The sequence below is a fragment of the Epinephelus fuscoguttatus genome, linkage group LG1 (assembly GCF_011397635.1).
Source record: "Epinephelus fuscoguttatus linkage group LG1, E.fuscoguttatus.final_Chr_v1".
In the NCBI taxonomy this organism is placed as follows: domain Eukaryota; kingdom Metazoa; phylum Chordata; class Actinopteri; order Perciformes; family Serranidae; genus Epinephelus; species Epinephelus fuscoguttatus.
In genome coordinates this window covers 26,743,547-26,768,229 of record NC_064752.1, presented here as the reverse complement: position 1 = coordinate 26,768,229, position 24,683 = coordinate 26,743,547, and the positions used below count along the sequence as shown (strand labels likewise).

The window sequence follows — 24,683 nt, the reverse complement described above, 5'->3', positions numbered from 1 at the left end:
AGTTGGTTAGCCATCACCAGTTGGTCAGTCTGGATCTGGAAGTCCTACAGGCCAGTACATAACTGCTGCCCTGTTACATCGCTTTGATAACAATAATTCTGATTTCTGTATTAAATGCAGCGAAGAAGAAGAAGGCACATTATTACACTGCCTGTGGAGTTGCCCCAAAATGAAAACATTCTGGGGAAAAGTCATTCAAACTATATCTGATATTATTTCTGTCAAACTGCCTGTTTGCCCTCGAGTTTTTATCCTAGGACTATTTCCAACTGAGTTAGGAGTGTCAGGTGCGAATAAAAAGATTGTCATTTTGTGCTCACTTCAGGCTTAACACTGAATAGCAATTTCCTGGAAGAGTACTGAGCCTCCCTCAGCTGAACACAGGTTTAGAAGCCTTTCCAAAGTTCTGGCCATGGAGAAACTGACTTATGCCACCGAGGGGAAAATACAGAGCTTTTTTAAGCTATGGGGACAATTCATTGAATTTCTTGAAAGTCACCAATCAAGAAGTTGAATACTTGTAAAGGTCAATGAAGTATATAAGAAAATGTAATATTCAACACGACAGCTTCATAGGAAATGCGGGGTAATAATTTTATTTTTATTTATTATCATTTTCTTTTCCTGTTTTTTTTTTTTCTTTTTTTTTCTTCAGTGTTTGTTCCTCTTGGTTTTGTCTCTCCTTTTCTTTATGAATGTGGGCATGCTATCCCTCATTAATGTGTATGTTATGTTAATTGTGAAAATACAGTAAATATAATTTTCAAAAAAAAAATTACGACCACTCTCTGTATCCCAAACTGCCCCCGGGGACATTAAAGCAATTGTGTGTGTGTGTGTGTGTGTGTGTGTGTGTGTGTGTGTGTGTGTGTGTGTGTGTGTGTGTAGGCCTATGTGTGTATGTATAAAATAGGCTCATGTCCCACATGTTAGGCTATATGGCCTATCTCATAATGTTGACCCTACGATAAGCATTTCTATTTTTGTCATCCTAACATGTATTTGTTGTTCTTTTCCTGGCACAATCGGGGCTCCGTAGACTCCTTGTATATTCTGGGCATTTATTTTACCACTGGACTTTTTTAGCCATTAGAAACAGCGACATTACGCCCACCGAAGTACACTAGTGCGAAAGTGATGAAGGAAAACAAACATTCCTACATTTCCCATATAGCAGTGCGTTATCCCGAACCCCGCCCTTTCCTTTCCCTAACTTCGGCTGTGTCGACTTTCTGTTTTGCAGTGATTTGATTGCTTGGGCTCAGCGATGTGAGTTGGTCCGGACACACCTCGCCCTGCACCGCCACCACGGACTCTGCTCTTATCTTCATCATCACCGAAAGAGAAAACACTTCATGCAACGTTGGTTGTGTCGCCGTCGCTCTCTGGGGTGGAAGATGTCCGCTGGCTTCTCCGGGCCGGAGCCAGTTTAGGAAGATCTTTCTTTTCCCACGGAGCCTCATCAGGAAAACGCCAACGGTTCTGTCGTGCCTACGTTAGGTTGTCATTTAGAGGCAGCTGTCAAATTTGGCCCCCCATCCTCCAAACACGGAGCTGCATGGCTGTTAAACTGTGTCCTGGACTATTTACGTGGAGTTAACGGATATGTCTGTATTGCCAGGCCAAGGCGAGGACGGGCAGGAGATGCCTTCTGGCTAGCGTTAACTGGACCACAGCTAGGTCGCAAACCACAGTATTTAGCACATTTACAGGCACACATCACCGCGGTGTTGTTGGTATCCGTTGTTTTTAAGACACTCCCAGTCTGACAGCCGATGTTTACTAGAAAAATGCCGAAATAGCGGCCACTTTGTCAGCCAACCGTTAAAATCTGATAAAAGTTGCCGTGCACGCGCGGCACAAGTTAAGCTAGCTAGCTGTGCTAGTCAGCTGCAGCATCATAACAACAAAGCTAAATGCCCAGCCTGTATTCACTGACACATATCAATGTAGAGACTGTTGTCTGCTCAGCACTAATACACTAATGTTATGTTAAATCAGCCCACAAGTGAAGGAATTATTCAGCACGGGCTAACAGGTGCGAGGACGAACATGACTACTAACTAACTAGCACGTAACGAAAAAGGTGTGATAACAGGACTGATTGATACCCGAGCAGCTTATTGTATGTGTTTGGCACCTGCTAAACTTTGGGAACCCCAAGAAGGAATAGAAAGCAGCTCAACCTGTTGACCATGGAGGGAAATGTACAGCAACAACAGAGAATGACTCATTTAGCTCGGGAGCTGACGAGGACATTTAACAGCTACAACAAACACTCCATACAGCTGAAGAAGAACCTAAAGGAGACTAATGCGTTCTTCCGGGAAATCAGGCAGAATTACAGCAACGCGTGTGCATCGACCATGAGCCCGGAGTCAGCTTCCTTTGAGGCAGGTAGGTTTGAACACATGCAGCAGCAACACCTGAACATCACTGTTTCACCATGGTTAAAGCGACCAAGGTGGCTGCCAAAAATCAAATCCATAGCTGTGTTAAACTTTATCAAAAAGAAAGTGCTAACAAGTGTCTGCTGCCAAGTGATTTCTCCACCAGCAAGCAGACTGAAAAATGCATTAATTAGGGTTATGGAAAACTAAAGAGATTAAGACCCCTCTGAAAAGAATGAGTAGACTAAGTGCACCAAATATGCTGAGATTTCCTCACTCACTAGCTGGCTGAAAGCCTGGGTTATGAGACACTCATTCTTCTACTTTTCATTGATTGTGCCTTTTGTGTGTGCTAGTGACAAGGTTAGGTTTACTTTTAGATTGTGGACATATTGTAGTACCTTTGAGTCCAGCTTTGAAATGATCATGTCCATTGCCTATTTCTCTCTATAACAGATTTCTCCATCACAGCCACATGTTTCTCACAGCTCCATATATGCTAACATTTTATGAGCATTGTGAGCTTTCTTGATCAGGTGATCTGGTCATAGCATCTATGAAACATTGATTAAACACACCAGAGTAATGGTATGTTGATAGAATGAAATGCGTCACATCTGTAGGAGTGGCTTCCTCCATTTGAGATGGCGTCCTGTACTGTACACATAAAAGATCATTTCCCTCATTGTTGAATGAACAAAGTTAAGCTATAGATTAGTCACAATCAACAGAAAAAAATGGGACCGTAATGCTGCCATCATGGACAAAGCTAAACCCGTCTCTACCTGCTAAACTACATTCATCTTGCAAATGTCTTGGTTACACTTACTCATGTGGGCAAACGTGTGCATCACATGATGCCGAAGGATCATTCAATGGTTCTTGATCTGATATTTAGCAGATTTTCTGCATAAATCTGCACTAACTGCTTTTTTGGTCTTTCTAGTGTGCCAGGGTCATGCCGTCAAGTGCTTAGTACAGGTCTGTCTGAAACAACAGCCTTTAATACGCCATGTTGGGTCAAGGCGTGAATGTGACTAGGGGAATGCTAGCTTAGAGTAACAGTAAAAAACACATATGTGATAGAAAGAAATGCACTCGTGTTTGACTATAAAGTAGGCCATTGCTGCGCTCTCCTTTCTTTGTTATATAACTGTTTTAGACTGTGACTCAGCATCGCTGAGGATTATGTCTGATACTCTCAATAATAAGGTTGAATTGGCTCTTCTGTGTGTGCTCCACATCTTAGGGCTGGATCAGGAATTATAGCCTAAAGAATAATATCTGATTTAAAAAATGCAATCTTTATCACTAAACAGGGATCTTCAGTATTTTCTGGTAGTAATGATCAAATCCAAAGGATAATTTGTCATTAAATACCATATCTGTGCTTACGTTATTGAACAACAGCTCCAAAAAAGGTCACTGATTCCAGGAGTAAACAGGGTTGTTTAAAGGAGCTATATGTAAGAAATATAAAGCAAATAGTCGTAAAATCATCCTAATATGTCACAGAGACTAAGGAATAATGTTCATATAACATACTGATCTCACCGACAACAATAGTACAGCCAGAATATTCACATTTAAAAAACATTTTTACAGTCTGCAAATCATGTTTATGTTTTGAATTTGTCTCAGCATCAGTTACAGTTACGACTGAGCTACAGCAGCACGGCAAGCAGCATTAGTAGTGTCCCGGTACATAGCATTAGCAGTCGGCTCCTCCTCAGCTGTATCCCGGCAGCAGCATTAGCAGTGTTCCGGTACATAGCATTAGCAGCCGGCTCCTCCTCAGCTGTATCCCGGCAGCAGAATTAGCAGCAGAGAAGCCGGACTTCTTCGAATGGTCCGCTGGAAAACCGAAGATCAAGGACGCGTGCCCTGCCACGGCAGCTGCCCGTGGGCAAACAAATCAGTTTCCAGCGTGCCGCTGTCCAGCAACCTCGAATCTGTAGGGGAGAGGGGGCGGACACGACTCGCGGTAGTATTTTGAATTTGAGTGCAGTAACCGTTTTGGCCACATTCTTACATACAGCGCCTTTAAGGTTACTGATAAGATCCCTTCTCAGCATATACTGTACCTCCTTTTGTTCTGTCTGTTCCTCCAGGCCAGCTCAGCTGCATCTCTTTCCCCAGCCATGAGGAAGAGTTCCTGCGTAACACTGTGGGTGCTGCCCCGTATATCCTGGTACTGGGCCAGGACTGTGCTGCCCGCTATCAGCTGCTTAACTGCCTTCTGGGTGAGAGGCTGCTGCCACTGGGCCCCGAGGCCGGAGAGGCTTGTGAAGGAGTCCAGGGCACTGTCTGCAAGAGGCGGAAGCTGTGTTTCACCCATGGGAGACAGACACGGCTCAGCTTGGCACTGCCTGGCCAGTATGAGTTGGTGCATCAGCTGGCGGCTAACTGTGGCCGCTGGGACACAGTGCCCCGGGAAGACCTGGAGATACATGAGGAATGTGAGGACCCAGCCCACAGGCTAGCAGAGCTGGAGATCACCCTACATCACCCACTGCTACAGGTAGGCTTTAAATCACAGGCTGTAGATGCTATGTAAAATATACTGGATCTACGCTGTACAGCAACCGCTCATAGTCTAAATAAGGAGTTTAATATGGAATTATTTACATGGTAGTGAGCCTTACTGGCATTACCTTGTTCCCTCTTTGTGAACTTTGACACCCTAACATCTTCAATGTGTCTGGGCATTGACATTGCAGTCATCTATTTAAAATGAATATTGCAATGACATAATAATGCAAAATTCTAATATGCTGCTATCCTTTTGTCATATAAAAAGAGGGTTGAACAGTTCAAGGGGCACGAGAGAGGTCATGTTATTCACAGTACACTAAATCACCTCTACTCTTATGTAGTTTTTGCGGTTATATGTGAGCAACAAACTCCAATTTTACATATATGAGTCATGTTGTGGTGCACCGGAAATTAAAAAGCAACAAACAAGCAGTCGTTTAGTTATGTCACTGATTTTAATCATATGGCCCAGCCCTAACTTTTTTTTTTATGTGGTGGCATTTCCTCCTGTAGCCCTCACCAAAAGGAAGGATGGATTGAAATTTTTTCCATCTCTGTCTCTGGTTTGAACTAGTCTTTGTGTTTACACATGGCTTAGCTCACAAACAGATTACCGAGCAGAGCTGATTATTCCCTGTGTTGTTCAGTGTTTTACTTTACCTGATTTGTGCTACTGTTCAGAAGTACATTCTTTTCCAGTCGCTTTTCTCTCATTCAAGTATTGAGCACTCTTCAAAAACAGATTCACAGGTTACTGTGAGGTTACGTGGAAAAAGATGTAATTGTTGGACACTGTTGAACAGGGATTCTGGTCTTCAGCCAGAGCAACCTGAAAATCCAAATATCTTGTGGGAGTGAATTGATTTAGCATGGTGTAAGGATTGTAGTCATTCCTTATCATGTGTGACACGTGGAAATTAGTCTCTAATCCTTTAGACTGAGGCCCCTCAGTGAGCATCACACAGCCGCAGAAACTAGGCCTAGCTCTGCCTCGGAGCAGCCCACCCGCCCAGCCCCCTTACGTAATGCCGCTGGTCTGGTGCGATTCACATGACTAGGTCATGTTAAAAAATCCCAAACCCTTTGCTGTGATGAAGTTGCCATGGTTACAATTGAATCCTGGGACACTGGTTGCTCATGTCGTTAAAATAGAATAATCTTGTTGTTTAATAGTAATAAAAGTTTTTTTATTTATGGGCTGTGCTAATAGAGAAGACATGTTAACAAGATTTTTTTAATCCAACATTTCTGCAATAAGAAAATACATTTGTTCTAATGTTAACAGACATTATACACGTATATGTTTGACACAAACGCATACCAGTCACTGTGCCTCAATAGTGTTAGAACAACTTAATTTGTGGGAACTTTTATCAGAGTTAATGTTAGTCTGTTGTTTTTATTTTTTAATGCATCATTACATTTCTAAATATTGTTTGGTAGAACCCATGGTATGGAGATTGTGTGACTTTATCCACTGTTTGTAAAGAGGAAACAATGTGCGGGTAGTTAAATATGGCTTTATATTTTGAAAACCTTTTTCACTGCTGCATTAAGATCTTACCTCAGTAAAACAGAAAAGTGTAATAGATGAACGTCTGGAGGGAAAATATCAGTGCTGAAAGCCGGTCATTTCACACCCCTGCTCATTTTTCGCATGTGACTGAGAGGCATGGGGTCTGCAGTCCCTTATTTGGGTCACACTTGAGAGGACCTCCGACAAATTTAACAGCTGAGTTGTTGTTCATAGTATGAATATAAACTTTATCATACATGAGAGAAAGAATAACCAATTGTAATCTGTTTCCGTGCTCATATAACATCACATGATTTGCAACTTAAGTTAATATTTGCATATCATTTTTATAGCTGTGAACAAAGGTTTGTCACAAACAAACGCAGTAGGACACTCGTCTTTAGCTTTCTGCTGAACGATTAAGAGATTAACATGTTTAAATTGGTGTAAAGGAAGGCACAGAATCTCTCTGCTCTTTGTGGTATTCACACACTCCTGCCATAATCACAGCAACCTGCTTTAGAGGCCAACTTGCTAATTATCCTTCCCCTCATCCCAGCGTTAACCCATGCTCCCCGGCTCAACTTAAGCACCCAGAGGACATAAATGGTGCTATGCTATCACCACATTTCTAAAATTCTTTTGAGGTACATATTCTGTTTTGTCTATTGCCCCATGAATTCACATAAGCACGTCTGCTTTTAACAAAGGCGTGTGGTATTAGCAGTCACCCTTAAAATGTGCTAATAGATGAAACTCTAATTTCTGTCATGGCCATTTGTCTTGACTGTGTTGGTTTTTTTTGTTGTCGAACTGGGTCAAATGGTAGCGCTGATGCTAACTCACACTGACACTTCATAAAGACATGAAAAACAAACAAAATAGTAACTTGAAAATAGCACAGAGAGATTTTCATGAAGGGTTGTTGTGGAAACCTGACTGCATTAAATCAATTCGAACATTGTTTGGATTTTGATTGGTTGTCAACGAATGTTTGCAGGCTATCTTTGTTCCAAAGAGACTGCTCAGATGGGCTCTGCTCTTGTTTCTTGGAGACAGGACTGACTGTCTCCTTTGTGTAGCCGTTGGTCGTTTTTGCCTCTTTTCTCTGGCTCTCTTTCCCCCCACCGTGGTCTCCCTCTCAAGCCCTCTGCCAGACTATTTTTGTTAAAAACGTCGTTATTTATCAAGGGTTAAGAAAACCTTTTTACTTGTGTCATTTTCCTGCCCTGTTGCAGACATTCCCAAGACCACCACAAATATTTATGTGCCATTAGGTGTTCAGAAATAGAAGGAGCATGTGATGTGCGTGAAAGGATTTTTTTTCTTCCTTTTGCAGTTGAAGCCATTTAAACATCTTCTGGCACAAATTGGTTTGAAAACTGTGCTCCAGTTGCATTTAATGTCAAGAAGTTCAGTGATGACTTCATCTAAATTACATAAAACACAACAGACATATAGAAAAATAAACCTGATTATGTTTTCTAATGTTAATAGAAAACATTAACCTGTTCACCATGAGCTTTGTGGATTATTCAGAGTTATGCTTGATTTTGCTTGACAAATCCCAGAGGGTTGTGAGTGTCTGCCAGGCCAAAGTGACGTCACACCACCAGACATGGCCCTTTGGAAGGGTCACGTGTGGCAGGTATTCTCCTGTACTTGCACATCTGACGTTTACTAACTATGCAGACATGAATGGGTAGAGAAAATAGAGAAATGATGCTGTGGATGTAAGTTTTCCGTATACTGCTCCCTGTAGTGTGGGAGAGTATTGGATTGCCACGAGAAGTGTAAAAGATCTTAACGTTTCCTCATCACGATTCTGTGTCGGCCAATGTTAATGTGACTGTCTGTGTGGAAAGCATAACTAAAGCTTAACCAAGACATTTTTCTGACGCAATTTTAGGCTATATGGAACAAAAAATGTTTGTTTGGGCACGTGAGGACAGGGGCAACAAGCTGTAAACTCACCACTGATATATTATCACTTTTGAAGTTGAAATAGCAAACTTGGATTCAAGTAGATTCCTATTTGCACATCCAGCAGATACAATGCAACAATTAACTTTCATTTGAAGTCATGTTTCAGGCCACATGGTTAATAAAGGCCCAAATATTCTCTCACCCTTCAGCTCTTTGGTCTCTACCAATGACTGTATATAAAGATGGATGACGTGTCCACTTCTTCCCACTGTACAAACATAAAGCCTAATTACCCTGGACACAGGCGCTGCCATCTTGTGCTGGTGACATCATTTGGAGCCAGCAAATCGATAATTTTGAGTCGGGATTTTCTGACTCTCAATCTAAATGTGTCCCAGTGCATCTGCTTGGAAAAATATGGACGTCTGCAGCAAACTGATGTTTGCATGGCAAGTTTCTGAGCTTCACAAGTATGCACAGAGGATATACATCAATCACCACACAGCCATTGGCAAAGAAAAATATCAATTAAAGAGAAAGAGAAATAAAACAAGTCAACTATCTTGCATGTCTTTGCTCATTAAATAACGTACAGCAGCTCAAAATTGTGTGAACAGGTGCAGAGCATAACAGCGTGAACCACCACAACCAACAGCATACAGTTGTTGTGTGCATTTGTTGTGTGTGGAGATGGAGATATGCTTGTGCACTTCTATCAAGTACAAATCAACTGAATGAAAATGGAAAATGGAAATGGCAGCTACATCCATCTTAATATACAGTCCAAGGTCTCAACCAAAATATCTGGTTGCTTAATGCTCCATTATGTTCACGAGCTAGTTGCTTGCTTTGCCTTTCTGATGTTTGGTGTTGGAGCGGTAGTGTGGAGTGGGTTCATCAGAATAAGCAGCACCTTTCATAGTCATTTGATGCATTGTTTTTATTATTTATTTTAGCAGCTTTAAATTCATTTTACTTCCACTTTTGGTTTCTGTGGTAAATATTACAGCAAAGATCTTGCAACTAAATCTCTTGGTATCCTTCTTGCAGTGTTTGCAGTCTGGATTAAATGAGGAGTAAATGGTTAAAATATGTTTTTGTTTAATTTGGGTAACATGGCCTTTTTGCAGAACCATATTTCCTAATTATACGCCAGCATAAAAACTAGTCGCTTGATATTAAAGTGACCTTTGTGGGATTTTTGTGGTTTGTCACCAGGAAGCAAAGGTCATGGTGGTGCCCTGTCCGAGCGTCCAGCCCATAGAGGAGGCCCTGGAAGACTGCACCCGCAGTGTGACCCCCATCATACTCTATGCTATCAACCAGGACTCCCTAAGCACTGAGCAGGTGGCTGAGCTCTGGAAGGTCAAAGAGATGCTCTCCTTTCCCATCTGTTTTATTCGTACCCCTGACAACACGTCTACAGCTTCCCCAGAACCTGTCCGCCGTGCGGAGAAGGAAAAGGAGAAGGAGAGGGAGAAGAGCGTCCTCCATAAGCAGCTGCTCTCCCTTGACTTCATTTGTAGCCCGATAGGAAATTGCTCCTGTGGTGCCCCCACACAGACCCCCACCCCTGGTGCCAAGCCTCAGAGTGTGCTGGGTGAGGCTTTCGAAAAACTGCATCGGTTGCTGGTGCCTTTTGTTCGCCAGGTGCTTCAAAACCAACAGGTGGAAGCGGCCAGCCTGCTTAATGGAGTTCATTGTCGCTGTCTAGATCTTTTCATCAACCAGGTAAGAGGATAATGCACTGTTCATCTGTATGTCTGTGATTGTTTTACTGCTTCTTACTCCTTACAGTTGTTACTACCTTTGCTTGAACTGCTTAGTCTCAGTCTGCTTTGACCTGGTTTGCCCATCAAAAAATCATCAGACCTTTATTCTTTCTGCCTCCCCTCCCTGCAGGCCTTTGACATGCAGAGGGACCTGCAGATAACACCCCGCAGGCTGGAGTACACCCGTGAGAAAGAGGGTGAGCTCTTCAACTCCCTCATGGCCATTGCTAACCGCAAGCAGGAAGAGATGAAGGAGATGATTGTGGAAACGCTTGGCAGCATGAAAGAGCAGCTGCTGGAGGATGCGGCCAACCTGGAGTTTACAGGTTAGTGAGTCAACTCTTAGAATAAATACCACAAGGCAGGCAGGGTTTTTTCATCTGTGGTTTGCCAAGATTTGTCAGATTATTAAGGAAGATGTTGTGTTACAAGTGGTGGAACGCACAAAGAAAGAGAGCAGAGAGCTTACAGCGCAGTGGTTCATGCAGCAATGAACCAGGTGAGCTCAGTGAGCCGCCGGCCGGCTTACTGTTTAGCTGTAATGGCGAGATCACCACTGTCTGTCTGACTTTGCTCCTCTCAAGAAAACAGCTCGCCACAGCCTCTGGTGGATGAAGAAAATCAAAGCACCAACTGTTACATGGCTACAAGTGACAAGCCAAATTGACCTGCTAATGCGTGATGACATGGGGGTTTAATACTGGGGCGAACGCCATACGTCATTACATGGTCACATGTGACTTTGTTGGTATACTGACCTGCACATAAGTGAGATGAAGACATTCAGTGCTAAAGCACCACTGTCTGGCGGTCAGGTAGAATGAAACAGAACTAATCTTTCACAGTGTGCAAAGACGGCTCGAGAGAATAAGACTGCAAAAATCACTAAAGCACAAAATTAATATTTTTTACTTTGCCCCATCTGGAATCTTTCTGTCTGTCCCTCTTATTCTGTTACCTCTTTCTAAATGTATTATGATGTAGTATACACATACTGATAATTACTGAGCTTGTGATTTTAATGGACATATTTTAACAATATCAGAATTGGGTCTGTCATGTGCTTTGATTTTCACATATGGTTTGTGGTAAGCAAAGATGATTCATACATTTGTGCTCCCATCAAATTATGTGTTGCCGATTACACTTAGAGGTAGAAAATACCTGCTTTGTAATTAAAAACTACTAAGTTATGTTTTGCTTGTTGTGAAAAGGTATGTTTGGATTCAGTCCAGGAGTGAACTGACTTTTTTCTTTTCAGACAAAAATCCCAGTCAAAATGACAAAGGGGTTGTTGCAAACTGGATATCTTTTTCCCAGCAGAGTAGATTATCTACTTTTGAGTTAAACTAAATCATAACCTGGAAATATTTCTACAAAAAAAGGATTATGTATAAAATTGAAAGCATGCTCTCTGGTTATGTGTATTTTATATTCTGAGAAGTGGGACATGTGATGTGGTGTGATAGAAACCAATAACATTGATTCTGTGGAATCACATTGGATTACCGAAAAATGACCACACGTGTGTCTTGTTTACTTGGCTCTGTAATCTTCAAGTTAATAAGAAAGGATTCCCTCTTTATTATTTCTCTATTATAGAAGATAGATGACTCGTGGTACCTATTCAAATTTGTTTCTGTTTTATCCATTCTCTCTCAGATTTGTGATACGGTAAATGTGTCTCCAAAGAAGACAAAACTAACAACTGACTTGTCTTTACTGCCCAGGGTTCATTAGTCTACAGTTTGACTTACTCAAAGCCAGTTTCTTTACTGTGTTTAGACTCTATTCAGATCTGCAGAAACATGGCTGAGCCAGCTGCATTTCATAATCTGCCCACGCAGTTTTGCACTCGATGAGTCATCGACTGGGAGGTTTTTTATTGGTTATTACGTTCTGTTTTCTTCTAGTCGCTCCTCCTGGGTGTTTTTCAAGAAGGAAGTTTTCTGAGTAAAACCCAAGAGGTTTTTTAACATTTTATCATGCTCCATAATTAGTTCTAAAAATCAGACTTTATTCAGGAAACTTAAACACACTTGTATCTTGCTCTGGCATTGTGCTAACACAATTTGGAGATCATTCTAGCAAAGTGAAATTAGCTCTGATGTAAAGAATTAAAGTTTTCTCTTGACATTCAGTGTTACTTCCCACAGCATCTGTTTGTGTATCCTTCAGGTCTATCAAAAGTATTTAATCCCTTTTCTTCCCCATAAAACATTTGCTAAGCTGATTATTTGAAATGTTTGAACCTGCATTGTTTTCATGTATGTTAAACATTATTTTAGAGGGATTTTTGTCTTTATTGACAGATCGGTTTGAAGCATGAAAGGGGGAGAGACAGAGAGGGGACAATGTGCAGCAAAGGGCTGAGGGCTGGAATTGAAGCTGTGGCTGCTGCGGCAAGGACATTGCCTTTATACATGGGGCGCCCTTTCTACCCACTACTGGGTGCCCCTGTTGTCATGCATGTTAACATGCTAGCAGTCCTTTCTTGCTATACCTGTGCATTGCTGTGTTTCTTGGAGTATCACCACCACCTGTAGATCACTTCAATATTATTAAACCACTGGCAGGACTGTCTCCTGTGTGTGCTCCACAAGAAGAAACTAAACAGGGACTCACACATGAAAATCACTGCTCAGTAGCAATAGTAGTTGTCAAAAACTCCACAGATTATTTTACAATATTGACTCAGATTGAGCACTCAGTTGCCAGTTTATTAGGTACACCTAGCCAAAACTAATGCTGTCTAATACAGGAGACGTGCTATAAATCCTACCTTCATGAAGGTTATAATGTTTAGTTGAAGCATTATACTGAAATTGTTTTTAGAGAGATTCAACTGTGAGGTCGCTTTAGAGGCTGCAGTTATGTGTTATACAGAGAGGTTTTTCTCCACCTCTTTTATATCAGTGAGTGTTGGCTGAATAACAGAAACACCTCTCTGTGTAATGCAAACCACACAAAGCTATAAGTAGCCGACTGGGATAAACAGGTTTCTGTAGAGTACACAGAATCTACCTCAGCTCTCCAGAGACACTTAGTGTCTGCAAGAAGAGCTCTCAGTGTTTTGCTCACATGGACAAACTTTTGCTGAGTCTCTTTAGCAATAAATTATTGAAACCTTTCTTTTTGTGTTTCATTATGCAGTCATGACTACAGAGAATACAGATACTTGTGTGACATGGGCCTTTGCTCTCATGCAGCAGTGCATTATATTCAACACAAAGACTGTCATACTGACGGCATTAAATAATCAAGATTTCTCTGTGCTTCTTGGTTATGTACACCACATGATATTAACATGACAAACTATTTTCTTCCAACTGCAGACATCATTGTAACAACTAATGGAGAGCTTGTTACATCGAAGGAGATCAAATCTTGCATCCACCAGATCCAGGAGCTAATAGTGCTGCGTTTGAATCAGGCGGTGGCAAATAAGCTGATCAGCTCGGTGGACTATCTGAGGGAGAGCTTCGTAGGGACTCTGGAGCGATGTCTCAGCAGTCTGGAGAAGTCGACCATGGATTCTTCTGTCCACAACATCACTTCCAATCACCTCAAACAGGTTGGCAGTAGTTTGTGAAAAACAGGACCATGACACAGTTATTCTTGTCAAGAATGTATGAAGATGAACTGTGTTTGTATGGCTCTTTTCTTCACAAAGTTACATAGTCATTTCCATGAATATTAAAGCTGAACACAAAGTGACTGAGGCTTCAATAGGAACAATGTAAGCAGTTTGATTCTGAATGTTTAGAGGCAAAGTTTAGAGTTGAGGATTTGGGATAGGAATTGTTCTTTCTCTACTAGTCATTTAATCCTTTAAACCCAAGTGTGAACTAGCAGAAGGTTTGACGAAAGCAAACCAAAATGAAGGGTTCAACACAGGGTCAGAGACACTTACTAACAAAACATCCATCCATCCATTTTCATCCGCTTATCCGGGGTTGGGTCGTGGGGGCAGCAGGCCAAGCGAAGCCCACTAGACATCCCTCTCCCCAGCAACACTTTCCAGCTCTTCCTGGAGGACCCCAAGCCAGATTAGATATGTAATCCCCCACCATGTTCTGGGTCTGCCCTGGGGCCTCCTACCAGTGGGACCTGCCTGAAACACCTAACAGGAGGCGCCCAGGAGGCATCCTGATCAGATGCTCGAACCACCTCAACTGACCCCTTTCGACAAGAATGAGCTTCGGCTGTACTCCAAGCTCCCTCGGGATGTCCGAGCTCCTTACCCTATCTATAAGGCTGAGCCCAGACACTCCACGGAGGAAACTCATTTAGGCCGCTTGTATCCGGGATCTCATTCTTTTTGTCACTACCCAGAGCTCATGACCATAGGTGAGAGTTGGGACATGGCCCAGTAAATCGAAAGCCTTTGCCTTCTGGCTCAGGTCCCTCTTCACCACGGCGGTCTGGCGCAAGGCCTGTATCAAACAAATAATGAAAAAAAGGTTTTCAAACAAAGACAAGTGTAATTTTATGAAGCTTATGTACCAAAGGACTCTGAACCGTGGGTATTCAACAGGGGGCCCACTGCCCCTAGAGGGTCTTTAGAGTTACTGCAGGAGGGGTGCCAAATTATTCTTTGATGTTTTAGTTTAAGTTTTAATTCAAGTTTTTCTTTTGTCAAAGCTTTGAATGTGTCTGACAATCATGACACTATAATTATGGAATAGAGATTAGAATTGAAATTGGATTATTCCCCCTGATGGAGTCCAGACACTGGTGGAAGTGAAGAGGGCTGGTTGAAGATGCGGATGATGGGATGTGGAGCAGGGCTGGGCACTGGCGGAGATGATGATTCGAGGTGAACGGGCTGGAATGAAGTCGCATCTGTGGGTTCATCCTGAAATGACAACTGACAGCAGCAGAGAGGAAATTGGTGTTGACAGCAACAATATGATTGGTCAAGGGAGACCATGGCAAAAGCTGGAAGGATTAACTTATAGGGATGCCTACAGTCAGCTAATATAATAGGAGTCAGAGAGTGAGGCAGAGACATTTGTGAAGGAATAGGAATGTTAATAGAGTCTTCCTGACTGAACTTTCGCCTCATTTACTCCCTCTTTGCTTCTTCCACAGTTATTAAATGCTGCCTATCACGTGGAGATCACCTTTCATTCAGGATCCTCCTTCACAAGACTCTTCTGGGAGCAAATCAAACAGGTCAGTGTCTTTTAAAATTCAGCAGTAAGAGTCTCAAAACATATGGAGAATGGTGACTTCTGAAGAAGTGTTCTCAATCTGTGTCTTGCTTTCAGATAATCCACAGGATAACGTTTGTGAACCCTCCCGCCATCACTCCAGAGTGGAAGCGGAAAGTGGCCCAGGACGCCATAGAAAGTCTCAGTGCTGCCAAACTGGCCAGAAGCATCTGCTCCCAGTTCAGAACCCGCCTCAACAGCTCCCATGATGCCTTTGCTGCATCACTACGCCAGGTACTGTTTTTTTTTCTTTCATTCCCCGTCTTTTTCTCTTAAAGGGACAGTTCTTCCCAAAATCAAAAATACGTATTTTTTCTCTCACCTGTAGTTTTGATAATAATTCTAGATTGTTTTGGTGTGAGTTGCTGATTTTTGGAGATATCGGCCATAGAGATGTCTGCCTTCTCTCAAATATAATGGCACTAGATGGCACTCAGCTTGTGGTGCTCAAAGCACCAAAAAAACAATTTGACAAACCCAATAGTAATGTGTCTTTCCAGAAATCATGACCTGGTCACTCAAGATAATCCACAGACCTTGTTGTGAACAGTTTCATGTAGGAACTATTTTCTTTCTACCAACCTACACCTGCCAGCCGTATCACTGTGCAGACGGAAACGTGCATCTACTCATGGATGAGAGGCTAGTGTTTAGTTTATTGCTAACTGATACTGTTAGCTCACTTAGCACCACTAACTAGCTAAAGGTACAGCTAGCCCATGAGTACATGCACCCTTCCTTCTGTGCTGTGATGCGGTTGGCAGGTGTAATTGAAACTGCTCACAACAACATCTGTGGATTATCTTGAGTAAGCAGGTCTGGAAACAGACATAACTATTTCTCAAATGTATATTTTTAGCATTTGAGCACCACAAGTGTCATCTAGTCCCATTATATTAGAGAGAAGGCAGACATCTCTACAGCTAATATCTCCCACACTCAGCAATTTATGCCACAACAATCTAGACTGAAATATGTATTTTTAATTTTGGGGTGAACTGTCCCTTTAATGCCTGTAGTACTGTGCTCCATCTATCTTCATCTTTCTACTGTCATCAAAGTCTCAGTCTGATGTTTCCAACTAAAAATAATTGCCACTGCTATCAGATAAGTAGTGGAGGTAAAGTCAAGCTCTGACAGATAAGATCTTCTCCTCCTGAAGTGCTGACAGACAAATCCATGCTGATAATTTTGAAAAAACAGTGCATTAAAATCTATCTGGCTACACTACCACTTCTTTGAATGGACCAGCTACAGCCAGTGTGAGATACAACAGGTCTGAAAGATGGAGGAAAAAACAGGTCAATGTATAATGGTGACAACAAAGAAGTGAATGCAGCTGAGTCGAAGTACAAGCATACTGAAATATGGCAAGAACCTATACCTGATACAATATTATGTCCAGGACACCCTGTTAAAAAAAGACACACCAGGTAACAGAGTGTTTAGCAGTAGCTGCAGTTTTGAGCTGAGCTGTTGTCTCTTACTCATTTCTCAGCCATAGTGTGTAAGAGCTATAAATGAGTTGAATGAATGAAGCATTAATCACCTGACCAGAATAAAAGATTTGTTTGAACTCTTCACTGATTCACTTGAATGGTTTGAAAGCCTTTCAACCTACTGTATCTGTGGCTGGTGGGAACGCTGACTGTTGGAAACTGACCAGTGACTGAATGCACTTTCAGATGACATGTAGTGATAGCTTAGTAATCAGTTACTCTCTGGCCCTGCACAGCTTGTGGTTTAGCAATTCATTCCTCTTCACTTGAATTACGTCGCCTTTTAAGCCCCTGTGTGCAAAGAGCTGCGACTCCCTCTGTGAGGTCCCTGACAAATCAGTTCTGGTCAAATAGCTCTGATGATGATTCTCACATGACATACAGTGTGGGTCACATCACTGGCTACATTTCTACGCTTGCTAATTCTTCACTCCTAATGCAGTTACACAAAGATAGTGATTAATCATGGCAGTCTTAGAGAACGGCGGACAGTGTGTAATGCTTTGTATGTTCGGAGCTTTTCATGGACAGAAATATCCTAATTTTATTTAGTTATTCATCTGACTTACTGATTGGTTCAAGTGCAAATGAGTCAACTTAATAAAACACAGTTATTCTTATGTCACATTCCTGTTGGAAGGACTTGAATCACAAGTAGAACATTGGATGTTTATAGACAAAGTAGCTCTGGTATGCAGTTTGATATGATGGAGGTGTTATCAGAGTAAATGCAAAGTGTGCTGTAAAGGCACAGCAGGGATAGTTTGCAGAGGAAAATAAAGCCTTCCTGTTCACAGAGGAATTTAAAAGCAGGGCCCTTTTTCTGTCATGAAAAGAATCGCACCAATGTGATAATAATTGCCTTCTAGTGAGTGGTGAGAGGAGTTTGTTTGGGTTGGCAGTAACCGACCACTCTGGGTCAAACTTCCAGGCCCTGTTTTTACTCTTATGTCGTTGGCTCAGTCTGCTACTGCGTGTAAGAAATTCTGGGTTCCAGTGTGGACACAGTTTATTGCAAAGCATGTCCAGCTTGCTGGCTGCAGGGTGTTTATGGCTTTTCTGCTACACGGCACCAATCCAAACACCATTGTTGTGGCCATTGTCTGAAAAAAAACTTGTAACTGTGACAGCGAACTTGTGGTAATTCGATTCATAACTTAAACAAGGCAACTGTAGAGGACAATTTGGCCCCTTTTCTTCTCAGACTTGCTGCACCCATAACTACAGAGCTAATTACACATATTTTAAGTTAACTATTTTAATACTCATATTCATTGCTCTTTGAAAGGATGTACTTGCATTATGTTAGGGGCATAAAAACGTCTCAAAATGACAATTCTACCATTTATTACAGTTATTTTTAGGACAATATATTGTTCAACAAAAGTAGTTAAAGTGTCAGGCCTAGGCTTTCTCAGTGCACTTTTTAACAACCCTAGGCCTCTCCTCTTGTACAGTAAATGGCAACGTAGATGCAGTGAAAGGTGCATAAATTCCATCCATAACTCTGAGTTGATGATTGTATTATGCAAAATTGCCTAACATTAAAAATATGGAGGAATTCAGCATAGTTGACCAAATAAAGTTAAATAAATAATAAAGTTAAAGTTAAATAAAGTTAGTGAAATAACAGGTGATATTATGAACTTAGTAATCATAGTAAAAAGTCTGATGATGGCTACTAAACTAAAACTACAGTCTTCAGGCCATCAAAATTTTACTGATATTATCATGATGGAAGCAATGTAGTAGTCAAGACCACCTAAACCCAGTCTTGGTCAGGTCATAACCAAGACTAGAGAGTATCGAGACCAAGTCGAGAACAAGACCAGTATGAGTCCCACACTTTATGCAAACATAGGCACTCCTCATATTGATCTAAAAGATCCACATTCCCATTAAAATACACAGAAAACAAATTAAGATTCCTCTTCATCCACCTCTTCTATTGCCATACTGTATATGTATGTGTGTATTTATAAGTGTAGAATGAGAAGTGTCTATAAAATAATCCAAAGACATCACAAAGGTGAATTTAATATGGGAATTTTCCTGTGTTTTCTATGAGCAAACAAATATAAATATTAAGCAGCTGAAATCAGCTTAACCATCTTTTTTAATACTCCTTTTTTACCCAGTCAATTTGGTGATGTCTCTGAGTTGCTGTCTTGACTGGTCTTGGAATAAAATCCTAAGCACTCTTTTTCTGAGACCGAACCAAGACCGAGTAAAAATGTGGATGAGTCAGAGACATGCTGGGACCTTCATGAAGTGGTCTTGAGACTGGTCTTGATCACCAGACAGTATGACAGACAAATAACCATAATGTTTCATTGCTGATTATCAGCTGATTAACAGTCTCAAACCTACCAGCTACAGACACATGATGACTCAATCTAATGAATGTTGTTGCAGAGTAGTGAGCAAACTTTACAGTATGTCCGCTCTCATGTTGACTTTAACGTTATGGCTGAGCACAAAACAAACAGCAGTGATGAGAACTAAACCCTGTACTCTCACCCCCTGGCTAAAAATAGAAATTCAATACATCAAGAAGCAGCTCTGCATTAACCAGTCTGACAAATGACAGCAGTACCGTAGAGGTCAAAGCGACTGGCCTGTAGACATTGAGAACCTGAGAGTGGTATTCGCAACAGCAGTCTCTATGGTGATGGCACCTCCTGATGTTCTAATGGTGTAGTTAAAAAAAAGAGGACAAAATTAGATGTAACAGGGTGGACCAAGAAGATGCAATTCAAACACAGTGTTTAAAGATAAAAGTACGGCACGTTAGATGTCGCTTTAACAGTTTAAAGTCTGTTCAATAACTGTTTAATGGAACCAGTCATTCAACAGCTCTTCTTAATGCTAACCATGAGATGTTATGTCATGTGTTGGTGTTTGTAGCTGGAGGAAGGGCACACGGGCCGTCTGGAGCGCACTGAGGACCTGTGGCTGCGTGTGAGGAAGGACCACGCCCCTCGACTGGCTCGCCTGTCTCTGGAGAGCCGCTCCCTCAGGGATGTGCTTCTGCATGGTGAGTCACCAGTGAATCCTCTCACTGTTGACACACTGCTTAAAGTGAAACTCTGCACACGTGTGGCCCTCAGTGACTCTGGTATCAATAAATATCTCCACTCTTAAATTTGCATCCAGTCCTCTTCTCTTACTGACAAATCCAGACTCTATGAATATGATATGACAATGACAAATATTGTTCATTTCAAAACTACTGTATACAAGATGTCTCTGTACAGGGAAACTTTTCTGGTTCTGCAGATGAATGTGAAAAAAGCCATCTAGTGTCTAAACTCTGCACATCATTCTGCACGGTGAAGCTCAAACATCACAGTGAAACACACCTAATTAGAGAGACACTACTCACCTAGGTTGAGGTTAATACATACAGACATAGTCCTACCAAGTTAATGCACAATATAATAATGCTTTGCACAACTTCTTTTTCTACTTTAAGGTAAAAACTGACTGCATTGCTTTCTGACAGGCAAGCCTAAGCTCGGGCGAGAGTTGGGTCGGGGTCAGTACGGAGTTGTGTACCTGTGTGACAGCTGGGGCGGACACTACCCATGCGCCTTAAAGTCAGTGGTACCACCTGATGATAAACACTGGAACGACCTGGCTTTGGAGTTTCACTACACAAGGTGAGTGAGTGAGAGCGTAAAAATGAAACCCCACATACAGACTCACTCATCAAGACAGCTGCTTTGGTGATATCTTAGCAACTGTCCTATTTGTCTCAGTCATTTTAAGTCTTGACACTAAACCGCCGCAGGTGCAAAAGCCAAGACTTGTCACAGTTGGCAGCACATTTTACTGACACATACAGGGTGTCTATCAGAAATGTCAAATGGCTTGTGCAGTTTCTGAAGTAGCTGCATTTATCAAGAGCGCAGTTCTTTTCATTGGATTTCACAGTTGCGTCGTCATACCGGCCAAACTCCACCCAGCGTATAAAAAGAATAGTTTGACTGTTGAAGCCTTGAGGCTGTTTTATGCACACATCATAATGTCAACAGTGTTTGGTACAATTTTTCCACCTGAATTAGGGCATATATCTGGGTTTTTGAAATGCAGGAAAAGCTGCTACATATAGGGGATCAATGTCTTTCCATTGCCAGGAGACAAATTTGTGATTAGATGGGTTTTTTCTTCTTCTTTTTTTTATTGCGTGTCACGGTCGATGTCATGAGTACGCTAGAAAACAGAGTTCGTAAACAGTAGAAAGCAGCAAAATGTCACAGTGGTTGCTTTTGTTCTTTAGTTCTGTATTGATTGACTGATGCTTATCTGCTCACACTGCCACAAACTAAAGAATGCAGAACGTAGTAATACAATACAATACAATACACTGTGACTCTAAGAAAACAAAAAGTGACTGTTTTATGAGCATTTGTCCGAAATATTTTATTTCATTCTCCTCCTTTGCATGTGTGTTGCTTCAGGTCCCTGCCCAAACATGAGCGGCTCGTCGACCTGCACGGCTCTGTGATTGATCACACTTACGGAAGCGGCTCCAGCATCGCCGTGCTGCTTATTATGGAGCGGCTGCACAGAGACCTCTACACAGGCCTGAAGGTGACTTGATGATGCAGAGATTAGAAAAAGAGACATATTATTGTTTTACTGGTAAAGTCTCACTCTTTACATCCAGTTAAGTCTCCTTTGGCTCTCTCTCCATCTGTATCAGGCTGGTTTATCACTGAGGGAGAGACTTCAGATTGCTCTGGATGTGGTGGAGGGGATCCGCTTCCTGCACGGTCAGGGCCTCTTGCACAGAGACATAAAGCTAAAGAATGTTCTGGTAAGTTCAGATCTCACAGACGGTAAGAGTTTGCTAACCTGAGGTGTTTTCTGTGTGTGTGTTGATGTCTGCCTTCCCTCGTTCCTTTTCCAGTTGGACAAACAAAATCGTGCAAAGATCACCGACCTCGGCTTCTGTAAACCAGAGGCCATGATGTCTGGCAGTATTGTTGGAACCCCCATCCACATGGCTCCAGAGCTGTTTACAGGTATGATTACTGAGCAGTCACACGGACCATAATTTCATCATGAGGTAGCTCTTGAGGCACAACTTCAAACAGTTTAATAGGTCAGAACTGTCTGAACAAGCAGCTACCAGCGGCTCACAAAAACTTCTTTACTTGAGAGAGGAGCTCTGTTATATGACCTGTTACATACACAGTGTCAACAGAACATGAGTTTATTGTGACATCTTGTGTCAAAATGAAACCTAAATGTGCAGGAGTGTTAGAGTCTGCAGTCTTTAAGGTCTCCTCTCCATTGTTATCCTTCTCTGGACAGGAAAGTATGATAACTCTGTGGATGTTTACGCCTTCGGGATCCTTTTCTGGTACCTCTGCACTGGTTCAGTGAAACTCCCAGAAGCCTTTGAGAAATGCTCCAGTAAGGACCAGCTCTGGAATAACGTTAAAAAAGGTAAATAGCACTGTCGTACCTGCAGTTTGGCCCCTAGCAGTGTAAAAAAAAAAATCATATTTGTTGCCTTACAGTTCTGGTCCAGTTTGTGTTCACACTGACTGACTCACTTTTTACAAACGTACCAAGACCAGTAAACATGACGTTATACAAACACATTAATTGGACAGTTTTGGTGATGTCATCTGGCATCATCAGCATTATGTGGATCCATGTGGGAAATCTTCTAATAAGTAATGCTTCTCATACATTTATTTATATTTGCTGGTGACAGATCCACGAGGAAATAACTGATTATGAACAAGTTGAGGGAGTTTACTGTGGGATCACTACACTGACTTTGTAAAGATGACACGTGTGGAAAGTAAAGGGAGTTAGTGTTCATTGATTTATCGATACATGTTGATACTAAACATTTGAAAGGATCTCAGTACTCATTATCCTCAGTATTGATTCACTGATACCATCAACACATTCATACTCTCTTATTTTTAACCTTTAATACAGTCATTCTGCTGCTCTCTGCTACTACTTAAGAAAGGAAGAGTCATCAGTGTCATTTTATTGCCTTGTTATACTTAACTTTGAATGAAAATTTGAAATTTTATGTCTTCAGTGTCAATATTACCCGTAGTATCGTTATCGAATATCAATATTTTTAATGGTATTGTATCAAATTACAAAATTCCAGTATTGTGACAAAGCTACAGGTAGTAAGACACCCCGCAGTTTCAACTGCATTTCACTCTGTGATTGGACAAGGGAAGATCACTGGGCTCACATGCTAACACCCATACCCATACAAATTATTTGCATAAATATAAACGTGACTTTTAAAAATTGTTTACAAGATTGGTTCCTTGACAGGCCATAGTAGTTTCACTTTGAGTTCATGTTAAACCAGGACGTAAAATTCGACACTGTAAGAATTCCTTACAGGAACTGAGCTGACAGGTAGGGAATTCCAGAGGCATAACCCTCTGGAATTCCCTACCTGTCAGCTGGATGAGGTATTTTAAGATGTTTTATACAACAGTCAAGTCCTAGTAAAAACTGAAACCAAACTGTAATCATGACACCAGCAAGTCATTAACTGTGGACTAGCTAATGCTATAAATGTTTGTATTTAATTCAGTTTTGTCTGATTTTTTTTTTTTTTTTGATTACTTGAACTATTGATGCCCATCAAAGGAACAGCTGTTCCTATGTGAGGGGGCAACCATGTCAACTGTCCCTGTTGGGATCTCATTTCATCTCATTATTCCTATGTCACATGAATGCAGGGTAGCTTCAGATATAGACATGCATGCAATACATTGCACACTGCCTCTGCAACTGTCAGTGTTTCTCTGTACTTGTGCCTTACAAATAAACTAAAAACAAAATCATGTTACTGTCAAAAAAATCTTGTGGTTAGTTGAGATTGTTTGAACCAAACAAACTAGGTCAGCTGTTAAAGCACCATGACTGTTTTCTCTATGATGTAAGTGCTAAAACACAAACTCAAATATCACCTACCGGAGGCTGATGTACACAAATACATCTACACTAGCCCTCAGGAAACATGCCATTCTTCCAACACGATGTTCACCATCTGAGGACTATCTGTTCTTTGTTTTGGGTCTCTCTCTCGGCTCACTTGTCTCCGTATCGTCTCCAGGAGCCAGACCCGAGCGGTTGTCCGCTTTCGATGAGGAATGTTGGCAGCTGATGGAGGCCTGCTGGAACGGGGACCCTTCCCAGAGGCCCCTGCTCGGTATCGTGGAGCCCAGCCTCAAAAGCATCATGGACCGGCTGTGCAACTGCAGCTCGGAGCAGAAAAGCAGCAGCCTCGAGGACTCAAACTGAAAACACTCCAGACAAACTAACACACGTGTGACAGGGATTCTGATCAGGAAAGTATTTTTCTTGTATTTATGAAGAGCGCAGACGAACAGGTGACCGATGAATAATGTGCAAGCTGTCCTCCTTTATTGGATTTACATTATTTATGAGGAGCTGATACAGACCAGACGTTTGCAAATATGAGTGTGTTTTATCGTTTGTGCTTTGTGTATTTGTATACAAACTCTACACCGTGCTTGTGTCGTAGCTGCCCTGCTAATTGCTACTTGGTCATAGAATTCTTACTAGATGCAAATTGTTTTAAAAGTAGTCCACTCCCAGTGTTATGAAAAAAATATAAATATATAAAAGATTAATTTTAGATTGTATTTAAACTGAACATGTCTGCATCTATACAAATACAACATCTTTTTTTTTTTAATAAAATGATCTGTTACCACACATGATTGTGTCATAAGCTGTTAGTTTATTACTAAGGAATCTGTCAGAGTTGTTTGTCACCTTTTTGGTATGTGACTTTCTTAAAA

The 24,683-nt window shown here is 41.6% G+C and overlaps 1 protein-coding gene across 1 annotated transcript; it reads left to right on the top strand.

The window, feature by feature from the left end:
- Positions 1 to 1,209: 1,209 nt before the first annotated feature.
- dstyk (dual serine/threonine and tyrosine protein kinase) lies at positions 1,210 to 24,592 on the top strand. Its single transcript, XM_049583724.1, has 14 exons — positions 1,210 to 2,397; positions 4,502 to 4,911; positions 9,586 to 10,098; positions 10,270 to 10,465; positions 13,475 to 13,713; positions 15,234 to 15,317; positions 15,413 to 15,589; positions 19,762 to 19,891; positions 20,360 to 20,516; positions 21,318 to 21,450; positions 21,563 to 21,676; positions 21,770 to 21,884; positions 22,177 to 22,311; positions 23,972 to 24,592. The coding sequence occupies exons 1-14, from the start codon at positions 2,196 to 2,198 to the stop codon at positions 24,157 to 24,159; spliced, it is 2,793 nt and encodes a 930-aa protein (XP_049439681.1). The 5' UTR covers positions 1,210 to 2,195; the 3' UTR covers positions 24,160 to 24,592.
- Positions 24,593 to 24,683: the final 91 nt, after the last annotated feature.

Coding starts and splice junctions, on each gene's coding strand:
- dstyk (XM_049583724.1), top strand. CDS start 2,196: ATGGAGGGAAATGTACAGCAACAACAGAGAATGACTCATTTAGCTCGG. Junction 10,099..10,269: donor TAGATCTTTTCATCAACCAG/GTAAGAGGATAA, acceptor CCCTCCCTGCAG/GCCTTTGACATGCAGAGGGA. Junction 22,312..23,971: donor CTGGAATAACGTTAAAAAAG/GTAAATAGCACT, acceptor TATCGTCTCCAG/GAGCCAGACCCGAGCGGTTG.